The sequence below is a fragment of the Lepisma saccharinum genome, chromosome 24 (genome assembly GCF_977018435.1).
Source record: "Lepisma saccharinum chromosome 24, izLepSacc3.1, whole genome shotgun sequence".
NCBI classification, from domain to species: Eukaryota; Metazoa; Arthropoda; class Insecta; order Zygentoma; family Lepismatidae; genus Lepisma; species Lepisma saccharinum.
This window is the reverse complement of record NC_139252.1, coordinates 21,845,110-21,860,696: the sequence shown is the minus strand read 5'-3', so window position 1 is coordinate 21,860,696 and position 15,587 is coordinate 21,845,110. Positions and strand designations below refer to the sequence as shown.

Sequence of the window (15,587 nt, the reverse complement as noted above, 5' to 3'; positions counted from 1 at the left end):
ATCGGAACAGCAGATTCATCATCAAGTGTACTGATTCTGAGAGGTGCTATCAAGCAATTGCCAGTGGAACAAATAAATACATTAATAGATAATTGTTTGCCATTGATATGCCTGGCCCTTTTTTCAAATTTATCAATATTCTGAATAGACATTGGATATTCTAAACCCTCCATTGCATCGTCAAAAAGATGTTCATGTTGTTTGTAATAACTTATTCTCTGAGGATTTCTTGAAACTGGAAACAAAACAGCTAATATACACCACAAAAAGCATTTCTGGTCGGTATTTTCAATATTAACTACGGCTCTTCTGTTTTTAATATTATCAGGTAATGGCAGATATGTAGAACCTTGTAATGGGCTGAATTCGGAAATATTAACATATAACTTGTGTGGAGAGCCACACAGGCTCCATCCGGACTCTTTTGCCGCAAATTCAGAGTGTTTGATATTCAATTGATCTATCAACCTGCTTATTATTCTGTCCAAATTTGCATTTGAATATACCGGTACAGTTTCTGTTATGTGGGGCTGTCTAAATTTTGTGCCATTTGGTTTCTTATATTGTACAAACAATTTAAGGGACAACTTATAAGACCCATTTTGTGCATTAAGAATTGCCTGGAGATTAGAATTTATACTGTTCAAGAAATTCTCAATGCCACATCTTGGCTCTGATACAAACCGGTGATCCCTTAATTGGCCGTTAAAACTGCTACGGATAGGTTCATGGCGTGGCTGCTTTGCTGCTCTGGCATTAACAGGTGCTTCGTGCTTTCTTTTCAGACCAGATGTTGATGATTGTGCAGAGCAAGTATCTTTATGTATATATGTGAAGTATTGCATGTTATATTCTCTATGGCATTTGTGGCAAATTATTGTGGGAGTTCTGTATTTATCTGGGTTACAAATCTTTTGGTGCTTGGCCCAATTGGAGCTGGATATATTTTTATTGCACTGATTACAATGTTTTTGATTCGGCATTTTTGTTGTTGTTTATTATATACAATTTCTTGGGATTCAATTCAAAACTTTATACTGAATAAAAAATATCAGTTGGGTTCAGCTGTGTGCTTTGTATGTGTGTATATGTGTGTAGGTATGTATACACTTAATATTTTTGGCTTTGGTATTTATATACAATTTCTTGGGGTTCAAATCAAAACTCTATGCTGGATCAGTTGAGTTCAGTGCAGACAGAAAAAACTGCATAGCTCTATGTCAATTAGTTCTTGAGTTTTGTATTTAGGAACCACTTTGGCCCCCCTGCCAAAAATTGGCTTTTATTGTATCAGTGTATATTGTCTCTATGACCTTACTTGGGTTATTCCAGTGCAGACAAAAAAAACTGCATAGCTCTATGTCAATTAGTTCTTGAGTTTTGTATTTAGGAACCACTTTGGCCCCCCTGCCAAAAATTGGCTTTTATTGTATCAGTGTATATTGTCTCTATGACCTTACTTGGGTTATTCCAGTGCAGACAAAAAAAACTGCATAGCTCTATGTCAATTAGTTCTTGAGTTTTGTATTTAGGAACCACTTTGGCCCCCCTGCCAAAAATTGGCTTTTATTGTATCAGTGTATATTGTCTCTATGACCTTACTTGGGTTATTCCAGTGCAGACAAAAAAAACTGCATAGCTCTATGTCAATTAGTTCTTGAGATATTAATTATTTTGTATTTAGGAACCACTTTGGCCCCCCTGCCAAAAATTGGCTTTTATTGTATCAGTGTATATTGTCTCTATGACCTTACTTGGGTTATTCCGCCAAATTATATGCTTCAAGTCTCCTATACTTTGGTGGAGCCTGTTCAGGTTCTATCCCCCGCGATGTGGGTTCCACTGCCGATCCAGCAATGGTGAAGAATCTGCACTGTGCCCTGGCTTATATAGATTTACAGAGCCAATAGAAACACTGCTTATTTAAACGTAACACATAATCGCATTATGTCATAAGCAACCAATCAGAAAACACCACATAATTACATTATGTCATAACCATTTAATCAATTAATATTGCACAACATGATGCAATAGAAGTGGACCGGGAAGTAAATATGTATGGATGTAGGTGGGTGTGGGTGGGTAGGGGTGGGTAGGTGTGGGTGTGGGTGGGTGTGGGTGGGGGTGGGGGTGGGGGTGGGTGGGGGTGGGGGTGCATCTTGGCTTAGTTTTAAGTGCTGTGTTCAAAATAAAAATATAATGGCTGGTAGCTGTATCCAAGCCTTATTATAATTTTTGTTTCTACATTCTGTCACTAATTTTGATCCTAGAATAATTATATTTATGGGGGTGACTCTGCATGGCCCCCAGAGCAACATACTGAAATTTTGAAAAAATCGATTATTTTATTTTTGCAATTTTCACTAATTTTGATCCTAGGCCAGTAATATTTTATGGGGTGACTCTGCATGTTCCCCAGAGCAACATACTCAAATTTTGAAAAAATCGATAATTTTTTGGATTTTGATTATCTCTGGAACCATGAATCCTAGAGACATGGGGTTTGTTGCTTTGGCCTGGGCATGGCAAGATGCAACTTTTTGATCTCTATAATTTTTCAAAAATCTCTTGTTGTTCTCTAGATCTTGAATAACTTGCCTATTTTTCAAGATAGAAGCATGGGGGTTGCATATTTGAAGTTTAGAAGTTTTGTTAAAAAATCGATAATTTTTTGGATTTTGATTATCTCTGGAACCATGAATCCTAGAGACATGGGGTTTGTTGCTTTGGACTCAGCACGGCAAGATGCAACTTTTTGGTCTCTATAAATTTTCAAAAATCTCTTGTTGTTCTCTAGATCTTGAATAACTTGCCTATTTTTCAAGATAGGTGCATGGGGGTTGCATATTTGAAATCTAGAGGCTGTTTAGAAGTTTTTTTTAAAAAATCGATAATTTTTTGAATTTGAGATTTTTCAAAAACTATCAGTACTGGAGACTTGAAATTTTGTAGACATATTCTAGGCATGATTCTCTACATTTTTTGTCTCTATAATTTTCCTGATATATGAAATATTTAAGCTGTAAATGCCTAATTTTTATAAATAGAATTTTCTGAAAAATGCAATATTAGCAAAATTGTTAATATTTTGAAATCTATACATGCTGGGGCACTATAGCAGTTACTATACTTAAGATATCATACAATATCAAGAGGGGCATATTTTTAACAAATTTATGGACAACAATCTTACAGAAGTGCCTTTTGTAAGTATAGACAAATCAATCTGAGGGGGGTTCGTACTTTCTCATGGAATCCATGAGGGCATTTTTACAAAAATCTTGGATTAGGCAAGGGTTCCACACTTGAGCAAAAAGCTCATATGGGCATGTTGAGCCTGTTTTAAGTGTAGCAAATCTGCTTGAGGGGGGCTCGTACTTTCTTGAGTTTATAATAGGGTAAATACCACTACTTATGTGCCTTACCAGGTACCCCCTTGATTACAAGACGATGACGTCACCGCTGCGCCATCGGGGAAACCCGATAAGTTACATTATGTTACGTTGTACTGATAGACCTACCAAAGAGAAGCTTAACGCAATTTTGTCCAGCTCTGGTAGTTTTGAAATTTGATACGGACGGACTGACAACGCCGGCGCATATGGTTACTAAATACGTTAGATCAGCGGTTCCCAAAGTGTGCGCCGTTGATGGCTTACAGGGACGCCCCGAAATGTTTCAATATTTTCACTGAAATGGCACTTTTTCCAATGTATGTCCTTATTTAGTACTTTTTATGTGTAAAATGTTTCTGAATTTGAAATATGTGTTAATTTTTTAACTTAAGGCAAGCAACCTAACCTAACCATTTTCGTTGCAAGTGTTAGATAGACCTGCATGGCGTCACGGAAAAAATCTTGAAACACTAAGGCCTCCGTGAAACGAAAAAAGTTTGGGAACTCCTGCGTTAGATGATTGATTGAATTGGTGTTTTAAGTCCACTTTATGAACATTAAGGCTAATCGAGACTGGACCTACAGTTTAAAATGGGATCCGAACCACTATGTGCCTGCACCGGGTATCGAACCCGGGACCCCTTGATTACAAGGCGACAACGCCAACCTGCGTTAGATGAAGAAATTACAATGGTACTCATATACCATAAAATAGAGTTGATGATTCGGAAATAATTCATGAAATTATAATAACACAGCGCAAAATATTCTAATGTTTGAAGTGTGTACAAAAAATACACACAATTCACTTACTTTCTCGTCTTCTTCGATCTCGTTGCTGCAAATAAACAGTCTTCACTCATGTAGCACTCGTACCTGGAGGGCTGTTCACTCGGAAATGATTTCCGAATATCTCCGCGCCTGTCCTTTTATTACCAACTTCAGTCCATACAACACAAAGCAAAAATAAACCCTTTGTCAGCTCGAAAAAGGTACGTCATTAGACCTGGGATCCAAATGTTCCCATTTTCACATATTTGTTAATGCGACACTTACCTGAGTGTGGTTCGAAGGTTTTTGGAAAGGTTCGGGGGGGGGGGGGGTGCGGGGGAGATGCAATGATCACTTCCCATTGGCGCCTGTCCCATGAAGTAATGGTAGCACTATGGCTTAGTAATGAAGGGGTCATGGATTTAATCTCCGGTGGAGGCATATTACAGATGGCTCGCAAAAATAGTGGCGAATATCAAATGGAAGAATAATATGTGTTTACTCCAGAGAATTCTTTATTATTTTTCTTTAAGATTATTGGAATGTTATTGGGAGCATTCGAATGCATGGACCTGTTGATTACTATCAGGCCCAAAATTTCAATTAATAAAGGTATTTTACCCAATATTAATGGATGTTATTTGAAGATATGCATTTATATTTAAATTTGTGAAAATACGCACACATACTGACATGTGAGTACGTGTGTAGCCAAGTACATCCCAGTCTCACCGACTTACCTACTCGAATAGGAATTCTGGACGGTAAGCAAACGCGATAGAAATAGACAGTTACCAATATGTAAACCTTGGTGGAAGCTAATGGTATAATTATTGACAACGGGCATAAAGAGAACGATTCGTAACCGACTGTGGAAATCACAGTTAAAAATAATAAGAACTGTGCTGTTGAAATTCAGTCCATCAAAATTGCAGTAAGGGACTCTTCTGGCTGATACATATTACTCCACGCTGACCTCCGTGGCGGAGTGGTTAGCACAGGAATCCCGAGTTCAAATTCCGGACTGGGCATGGGTGATCTTTGTGAGTGTTCCTTCATAATAAAAGTGCCAGAAGACATTGGGAAAATAAATGAAATCAATCAATCAATGAACAAATTACATCGCCTCTATTATCTCCATTACCTATGAAGTAAATTTATCACAAGGAAATACATTTGTGTATATGCGCATGTGTGTGTGTGTGTGTGTGTGCGCGCACCCGCGCGTGCGCGTGCATGTGTGCGTATGTAAGTATGTGGGAGCGCACGACAATAAAGAAAACTAAAAGAGCTATTGACAAAGGGTAGTTGTAAAATAATAAGAGGTATTCATCGTGGTAGAACTGCAGATTCATAATGGAAAGTCCGAAAGAGTTATCTTTGAGTGTAATCGATGCTTGTTCATTCATACGTAACTTGTACTAAATTACTTACTTTACTTGTTTCGGGGATTTTTTCAGTCTCTTTATCAGGACTAATGAATTTGTGCATTCATTGTATCACATACACACGTGTGATATAAAGATGACTATGAAATAAATTGGCATCGAATTTATACAAACGAGACAGACGTCCCAGAAACACAGTTAAAGTAAAGCATGAGTTAAGTCCAAATACTACAACAAAAACAATTTATTTCGTTCTTACATAACAGAATTCTAAATTGTTACATTTTTTTGGCTCACCACAGAATCACACACAGAATTAAATGAAAACAAATTAAAAAATTAAGACCCCCCCCCCCTCCGCTACATCAGCTCCTTGAAATATTTACGACCTTATTTATTTCTGAGGAAGAGTTCCTGATCCCTCACTTTCACCTTCATGAACCCTCAAATATAATAATACATAGGCCCCGTCGCGTGGACAATCAGTTTTGAAGTCAGCAAATTGAACATGGCTGTCATTGAAGATGAACCACTTGTCTTTTTTGGCAGCGTTCTGGGCTTGATCAAAATGAGCGAGGTTTTGCACTGGAGTGCACTGAGAAAGGCGTGCAATGGTGTAGTAATGGCCTTCGTCTGTGCTAGGACCAGAATGGACCACAACAGCATACAAGGCATAGTCACTATTTGTAGTCATATTTGACTTTGGCAAAGTCAAGTTTTCCGGGATCTCAACTTCCGTGAGGAGCTTTCTTTTTGTATTTGAAGTCTTATCGTACTCGAACCTCCCTAGAATCAAGATCAAGTGTTCTGGCGTTTTAACTATTTGTTCCGACTTCTCAGCATCACATTTCTTCTCACATTTATCACAGTAATATTGGTTATCGCAAACTAAAAGTTCAGGCTCCAAAGACAATGAAACCAAATCTCGAACATTCAACTTAGTAGAACCAACTAACTTATCCTTGTCATTGTTGTTCTTCGATTTGTTGTTATCTTTCAATCCATTTTTAACTCGTTTGTTAGATTTAGTTATAGGCACCACTAAACTAATAAATGATTCTTCTATTTCTGATTCAGAAGAACAGCCAAAGCAACGGAATCTTCTTTTCAATGTACCACTGAATAAATTATCTACCACACTTTCCTATTCCTGAGACAGCAGAACTGTTCCGATCGCCGGTGCTGTCCCCAACAATTCTCTCAGCAGAATCTGGATATGGTGTAACATCTCCACAAGGAACAACATCGACGTCGGTAACAATGCATAAGGAGTTAGCTTTTCTTCTTGCTGCAGTGTGTAAGCTTTTGTTCTTGGAGAGGCAGTTCTCAGTAACCTTCCTTTTCTTTCCTCTGTCATCACGTTCATCTACACCTCCACCATCATTTTCATCTGCCCCTGTTGGCAATACGTCATCAGAGCTGCAGCCTACAATATGTCCTTCAGCTGGTGTGGTTTTCTTGCAAACATCTGCAATAAGCACTTGTTTCCTGTCCCGAACAATGTGTTCCTCGTCTCGCAAGCCGTTCAGCAGAAAACTGAAACATAAAACATCATCACACATCACAATAATTTAAGTACTTGAAACATAAAACATGATAACACATCACAATAATTTAATAACACTTTAACTGTCATGCTTATCAAATTGTCACATGCCATATTTAACACATTGATACACAACTTGAAGGCAGCATGTATAGTTCTTATACGTTCCTTTGAAAACAAATGTGTGCCTGAGTTTCCCTGGCCTCCTAGAAAGGCCATACAGTCTTGGTTTCTGAATTTTCTCACATGTTAAAGGAGTCAAGATTTGATAGCAACTAAAAACTGTATAATACAGGGTGAGAGCACAATAATTACGAACACCAACAAAATAGCTCTGGCCACCCACAAGAAAATGCAAAATTTGGCCTGGCAGTTAAAGTGTTTAACATATCCTTACTTTTATATTCATGGTTTGCAAATTCACTTTCAATTCAGTCAAAAATATGCAAATAATGCCTTCAAATCAACTTGTTGAAGACATACAAAGCTAATTGATCAAATACCTATGCATGTTACTTGTATACATAAACAAAAAAGAAAAAGTCAAGTTTCAACAAGTGGGAAAATAAAATAGTATTCATAGACCAAAATTGTTACTTATACCCGCATAGAATGTTAATGATTGGCATCCATGCTAAATCAATCAGTCATACATATGCCAGACTGAAATACTACGGTGGATGCCACTAAAAAGTTTGACCTTGAAGGTAATTTCAATGTCATATTGCGACCCAAAAGGTCAAATCACAAAGTTTTCAAATACAGTCATGCAATATATCAAAATAAAGGTATGGGTTTATTTGGTACTATTTTTGGATCAGAATATCAATCTCAGAAATAGGCCATAGTCCAAATTTGAGAATGTTATACAGAGTTATTCAAAATTATTGCCGGGGTTTCAATATTTTTTATAAGCAGGTCATGAAACATTTTGGCTTTTATAACCGCACCAATTGATGGAGACACTCGAAGTTTTCTTTCATAATAGGTATGCATATGGCCGCTAGGAGGAAGATTTTATAAGATAGCAGGTCACTGTTCTAATAAGATGTTTTTTTGTGAGTTTCAGCATAATCAGTTAGTTGTCCAACTACACATTCCATTGGCCAGTGATGTGAACTGTTTCTGCATAGTAAGGAAAAAAAAACATAATCAGAAGAAGCACAAGTAGTCCACTCAAACGGATTCTTAGAAAATAGAGGGAACTCGGCAAACTAAAATGACCAAGAATGAAGCCATATTGCCTATGCTGCTTCTAGCTTTAACACCTGAGGATCACTGTCAAAAGAAGGCTTTCAGAAGAGTGTGTCGGTCAGTGGTAATTGACTGACTGGTGGAATTAGGTTGAGAAAAAGAGAAGAAAACTTTGAGAGTGTCTCCATCAATTGGTGCGGTTATAAATGCCAAATGTTTTATTAGCTGCTCCAGAAAATAATATTGAAACTACACCAATCATTTTGAATAACTCTGTATTTCTGATAAATGGATTTCACATGCGAGCTTCATGAAAGCAAGTGCTGGGCTGAATGAATTATGGACAGAATTTGACGTGTATGCAACCAACACAACTGGAATCATACTGAATGGAAAATGCATTTAATGTGGCTGATGTTTTAAGAAAGAAGAGTGCAACTGATAGAAATGCATTCCACAATGCAGTTTTGCATCTTCTGATGTTTTGATTCACAAGAATGTGAAAGGGCTTGGATAAAACTGGACGAGAAGCAACGGCGGCTGCTCCATAGGTGACAAGTTGAGCAAATATCACACATTTCTGAACTTGCATCGTAAGTGTACACGCGTAGTGAAGAGTATTAATATTTTGTGCCTATGCACAAGATGAAAACCTTTCCGTGCATTCAAGGGCGGCGCCAGGAGTTCGCGAAAGTGTGTTTGCGCACCCCCTAATTTTCTTCCGCACTCCCTTCAGCACCCTTATTCAAAACCTAGGTTGAAAATATTAACTCTTACAGCGTCATATATCCTAGTCACATCGAACGCCCGAATGTTATGTATTGCAGCGAGACCGCTGTTATTGTATACATTAGCCAAGCATTGAAAGACAAGTTGCATATATTTTCCTGTACTGTCGGCAGTCTCTATAAAGATAAGATGCCGTTGTCTTTTCTTTCATCGGTGTTGTTGTTAAGAATTGTTTCTTCTTTTGTTTTAACTGGCCTGCTTGTGTTTTTCGATATTTGCCTACAGCTCAGTGAGTTTTTTTTTTTTGGCATTGTTGTTCCATGGTTATTTTGTCCACCTACTTGTTGTTCCTCTTTTCTCGAAGTTGCACCGAAACAAAAATTTCAGGTGCTTTCGAGATGATATCAGGTCGTGCTCGGGAAATTATTTAACGCGAGTTGTACCGTGACGGGGTAGTTTATCTGTTAGTACTTTCCATGTGTTCCACGTAACGTGTTTAGTAAAGTACCATTTCAGACTTTGTCGAGGAGGCCAAAATTTTGCGAAGAAATGTTACAGTTCGTTGATGGGATAGTGTAACAGAAGAGGATTTTAACAAAGATGAAGTTGCCGTGCACTTCGCGTTTTGTCTGACACCGCAGCATCTGGGGCAGACGGAAGATATCCAGTGGCGCAACCATAGGGGTCATACCTCCCTCCAACCTTGGTTCGAAAATCAATTCCTTGGAAGGCAAGGGGGCAAACATTGAAGTAAAAAAAAGTATGGCTAGCGGAATCTAAGAGTAGCAGGACAAAATTATACTTAAGATGGAATTAGTTTTCATGTCTTTCTTTAATTTTCTTCCAGACGGCCAATGGCACCTGTAGGGGGCGGGGGGTGGGGGTGGGGAAACAGACAGGCATTTGCCATCATCGATTTCAGAGCCGTAGCTAGGGGGCGGTGAACAATCTAAATTAAAACGTTATTAAAGAGAGAATGCGGTAACCTATTAAATTATTATTGTTTTCAGTTTACAATAATTTGGATCAAAAAAATTCTTGGAAGCAGTTTGGTCTTAAATGCATGAACATTTGTTTGGATGAAAAGGAGCGCGCACATTTGAGAGATTTATCATTTTTGCTGTTGGTTTGTTATGAGGCGGATGAATTTATTATGTAATGCATTTAATAATATTTTATATAAACTTTGAATACGTACACAATTTAGTGTTAACATATTGCATATGTATTTTCTTATTTTTTACATCGCTCCATGTTGCATATGTGCAAATCATATGTTGTACATGCAAATTATGCATGTCATATGTACAAAATAATTATATTCGTTCCTGCATTTTCTGTCTTTCAAGAATACAGTTTGTGTACTTGTTTTCAATTGTTAGCTAATGTGAAATATATTAAATCGCTTGTCCAACACAAATGCTTTAACACCAACTTCTCCTCTTCTTGCGTGATTCACGAGGATAATAACGTCTTTGATACTACTATTACTACTAGTGCTACTACTAGTAGTAGTACTATACTATTACTATATAATAATAATGTCATTATTATTATTATTATTATTATTATTATTGGCACGTTTACCCTGGTACTTGCCTCGAAGACAAAAATTCGTGGTTGCGCCTCGACTAAAACATGCATGCATATTTCATGCTTTCTTTATTTTCAACATCGTACCCCCTGAAATTTATTCCGCACCCCCTCAGCACCCTCAGATGATTAATCTTGGCGCCTCCACTGCGTGCAGTACACTGAAATGGTGTAGACCAGTGGTTTCCAACTTCAAAAGGTCCGAGGGCCAAAATTATATCCAGCAGTTGATAGGCGGGCCGCATTTTTTTTGGGGGGGGGGGGTATTAAAAATTACAAAAATTTGTAAGTACTGAACTGAAAATGTAGTACTTTCGCATGACCTAAATTTCTAAAATGAGGCAATAAAACAATGGAATTACAAATCAAAATTGTATAATTACAATTTATTTCACAGAAACCCAATACTTATTGATGAATTGAAAGAAATTAAAGACACACCATACAAATAAGAATCCTTCATAGTAAGTGTTCAATGTGAAAATTGAGCCCGATCTGCTTCTTTTATTAAAGTTGTATTTGAATTTCTGTATTTGAAGCAGATGAAGCAGTGATGAATCTGCCAGTCTGCTTCTGTAGCGGTTCTTGATGAACTTCATTGAAGAAAAAAACACTTTTACACGTGTATGTGCTGCGGAACATCGATGTCATCCTTTGCCCAAAACTACGAAGGTTTGGAAAGCATTCCTTTGAAAGGTATTTGAAAAACTCTGGCCCCTTTTCTTGCCTAGTTTGAAGGAACACATCGCCTTTCAAATCACACAATTCAAGTTGGACAGAAGCTATTTTAGTTTTCAATCTTACGTTTTTTGGAGATATTGCTCATTTCGATATTTGCACAAACTTTAACAATCAGTCACAGTACAATCCGAGTTGGGACACTGGAAATCTCTTCGTACTTCGTGCGTAGTAAAACAGACCTCTATAGCGCCGCACTGGATTTGTTTCTAAACACAAAGAGTGAAGCCTTCGCGGAAGCGGCAGAGTTCATTCCGCATAGCGAAGGGGTGGAATGCATGGTGTGAAGAGAAACTTACGTCACTTTAGATTCTTCTGATTACCATTATTGACTGCAAAATCAATTCTACCTGTGATATTGTCTTTCTTCACAGAGCATCCGTTCCTTCAGTAAATAAAAGAACGTATTTTAATAAAAATAAATAAATTTAATGTATTTTGCAAACTGGCTTCGCGGGCCGCAGAAAAAGGCAACGGGGGCCGCATGCGGCCCGCGGGCCGCCAGTTGGAAACCCCTGGACTGTAGACTACTCAGCTCCTACCACTTCAAGAGGGCATTGGAGACCTCTGTATCATTTTACATGCATTTTGGGCACTATACATGCCTTTCCCCCCTATACTCGTGCATTCGCGACAGGTGGTTGCAAGCTGATTGCCATCATCTCCAGCGTTGCAAATCTTAAAGCATGTTAAAGGTAGAGTATTCTTATATTGTGAACTGTGCACTTGCATTTAATGATAACAGGAGACTCTGTGGCGGAATGGGCAACGAGAAGCTAGGGGTTCCAGCTTCGAACCCTGGTCAAGGCATGGATATGTCATTGTGTTTGTCCTGTTAAATCATTCGTCCTCTCATCATCTCTAATAGACCATGAAGTAGATAAATGATGGAAAATAAGCAAAATAGAATTGGATGAAAACAGCTAACCAATAGGTTATTTTCGATGTTGCTTGCAATCAAGGGGTCCAAATTTTGATTCGGAAATGTTGCTGTTCACTTACATCATGGAGACGTCTGTTTCTTGCACAAGGCGTTCGAGTGATTTTTGAGGAGTATGTCCTAATCGTGCTCCGTTGTCATCTAGTTTCTCATCAGCATGCACATGCCGTTTTACCTTCGTTTATTATCAAGAGCATACCCTGATTCACTAAATTTGTTCACAAATATTCTAACACTGTCTGTGTGAAACAGGAACATCTGGGATTTCTGCTGTAAAACGTATTCTAACTTCCTTACAAGAATTCCTAATGGCGTAAGAGTTGTAGAAATATGGGTTATTTTAAATTGTACAGATAGTGTGGCATTATTAGACTGCAGAAAAGCACCAGTAACTAAAAGCACCAGTAAACTAAAACAAAAAAATCTAAAACACTTGTTAACACCTTAACACTTCACAGACACGTGCAAACTGGATACCAGCTATCTTGATACCGAAGCACTGGCACGCCAAGGTCAGCATACAGCTATGGGTCTAAATGCCGGCAGATGTGCACTCACTTCGCGGCATGTTAGCCACCGCTCCACGCCAATTCGATCGTGAAAGGCACTGTACATTTGCATTCTTTAATTTAAATGAGAAAACTTGGATGTACCTTAACACATACTGTCTTTATAATTATACAAAATGTGTATACTACTAACTATAAAAATGTTTTAAAATAGTACATCCTGGAAAGTATCAGTTTGAATTCCATTTTGCAGAGTCTAATAATCCTGGAAATTATGCAAAATATTAACAGTTCATTTAATATGCAGCAATATTGTGCTTAAACTTATTTTGTGATGACATGATGATATATATTGATATTCTGATGTAATTATTGAATATTTTGAAACAAAACTCTGGCAAACTGATGCTTATAGTTGCAGAGGAATTCTCAACCACTAATATTAATAAATGTTTTGAACAAAATTTAACTGCTGAAGCAATGGCATCAGTATCGGAGGGAATTTGTACCATGATTTCCAGGTCATTCAGAACTTTAAATTATGAGCATCATATATTCTAAAATGCATAGTCAGATTGCATGACTAAGTTTTCTTTGTGAATTGTTTAGAGATCTTTTAAATTAGATGCACCTCCTACATGAAATCAAGCACCATTTTAAAATTGAATATCTCTCAACAGAAGTGTCGAGAAAAATTGGTCACCATGTTATGACCAAATTACAGCCTTTACAACTTAAAATTGCTCCAGTCATGATGTATCAGCATTGAAAGACGTATCTTTATAGGGGTAATTACGAAAAAAAAGATTGTCAAGGGTGAATTGATACTGATAGGAATCCATTACGGCCTGTAGTATAAGTATCTGAGGATCCCGCGAGCAGTTGATTTTGGGAATTATTTTTGGGACACCCTTTATTAAAGAGACTCTGTTATCATACCTCAAATATTCTGAGCTATCATGTTGCCGTCCAAATTCAAAATATGATGGACGACACCTCTGATGGAACACTACTGGAGATACACATTCTTTTCTGCTACAGCACAGGGTAGAAAACAGAATCTGCAGGTTCAAGAGTATTGGCTGTTGATCAGTGGCTTTCGATTTCAGAATTTCAGCTCGAAACCTACAATAAAAATGGTAGGAAAATCTTCACTAACACCAAATTACAATATGTCCAAACCCACCATCTGCAGCAATATTTGCTTCTAGCTACATATTCTTGGTGAATACTCTAAAACCAAGATAAAATTCAAGTATAATTCCAGGTTTTCCAGGCAAATTTTCCAAAAAATCACGAATGTAGGAGAAGTCGAGGCGGAACGGGGAAGCGGGGTGAAACGGGGTACCCCCCCCCCTATTTCCACGATATGCTATGCTATGCTGCTGTAGCCTAGCGGAAGCGTCATGAAACAAAGTGTTTACTCCCTGCCCATCAGAGGAGAAAGTGGCGTCGGTGTTACAGAAGAAATGTGGCACGTGTGAATCTTTGTTCTGTTTTCTTTTGGTTTTCTCCCTGTTTTCGAAGCTAGTTGTAATATTAGCATCAAAATATCTCAAGTTTAGCACAACAGTAACATAAAGAATGTGTAAGTTCTAATTATAGTTTGATATTAACATATACGTGGCATGTTTATAGGGTGTAATCCTTCGCGGCCAGTTTTCGCTGACGTCATGTGCGGTTCCTATGTGTGTATCGGGGCGGAACGGGGTAGGGCAGAACGGGGATGCAAGGGGAAGTTGGCGAAGAGGAAGGATGACACGCTTCTGAATGCAGGAGGGGTGACAGCACAAAAAGGGAACAAGAAATCGAGCGCTAGTTCATCAGAGGTGACAACAGAAAAAGGGAAGAAGAGATAGGGCGCTAGATCATCAGCGGACGCTGCATGTCTTTATTGTGATGAATGCTATTCCCAGTCCAACGAGGGATGGATTGCGTGTATGCAGTGCAACAAGTGGTCACATAATGCGTGTGCAGGTGCCGATAGTGACGACGAATATGTGTAGCCTATGTACGTGGGATATGCCAGCCTTAAATCTGAGTACCCCATTGTGCCCGTGTGTTCAAGTGAAAACCAAAAAACACTACTTTCGAAAAAAAGTCTAGATATTTAGGTTAGGACAAATATACCGGAACTACTGGTGTTTTTTGTAACTAAGACATAAAATAACATATTCCATTCAGTTTCAGCATTCTCTCGTCATTATAAATTCCCTTATATTGCCATTTATGTTAAGTACCCCGTTCCGCCCCGACTTCCCCTACATCTTGAAAATTATGTAAATAATTTATGGACTTGAAAAAGTACACAAATGAATGTCACTTGTATTGCTTTCTTTCAATATATTTACATTCCAAAGTTATAAATTTGATTGGCACCACCACATTCCTCACTATGTCTACTAGATATTGTAAAGCCAGAGCTGTTCAAGAAACTTTGACAAATTAAGGATTGGGTTTGTGTTCTGTCTTGTCTCTCCAATAGAAATAATTCATGGATGTATAGAAGCTGTATGGATATCAAGATTTGGGATCTCGTTCCATACATCTTTCAATTTCATGCTTATGAAGAAAATTCATACAGAATTCACACATAATTTACTTAGTGTGAGATTAATTTCAGTGTATGCCCAAAGACAACATCCCGACACTCCCCCCCCCTCAACTCCAATAAAAAAGTTGTATATTTTAGATCAAAATGAATGAAGTTTCCAAAATACACCTCTACCTTCCTTGTGTTAGTTGATGCAGCATCCAGAGGTAAGAGTACCCCCCTCCCCT

The 15,587-nt window shown here is 38.0% G+C and overlaps 1 protein-coding gene across 1 annotated transcript in view; it reads right to left on the bottom strand.

The window, feature by feature from the left end:
* Nucleotides 1-5,951: 5,951 nt before the first annotated feature.
* LOC145978136 (uncharacterized) overlaps nt 5,952-15,587 on the bottom strand; it is an 87,705-nt gene continuing 78,069 nt past the window's right edge. Inside the window, exons 5-6 of the mRNA XM_083110577.1 lie at nt 6,693-7,093; nt 5,952-6,625 (exon numbers count right to left, since the gene is read on the bottom strand). Coding sequence (XP_082966703.1) covers nt 5,952-6,625; nt 6,693-7,093 — 1,075 coding nt within the window. The remainder of the gene's footprint in view (nt 6,626-6,692; nt 7,094-15,587) is intronic.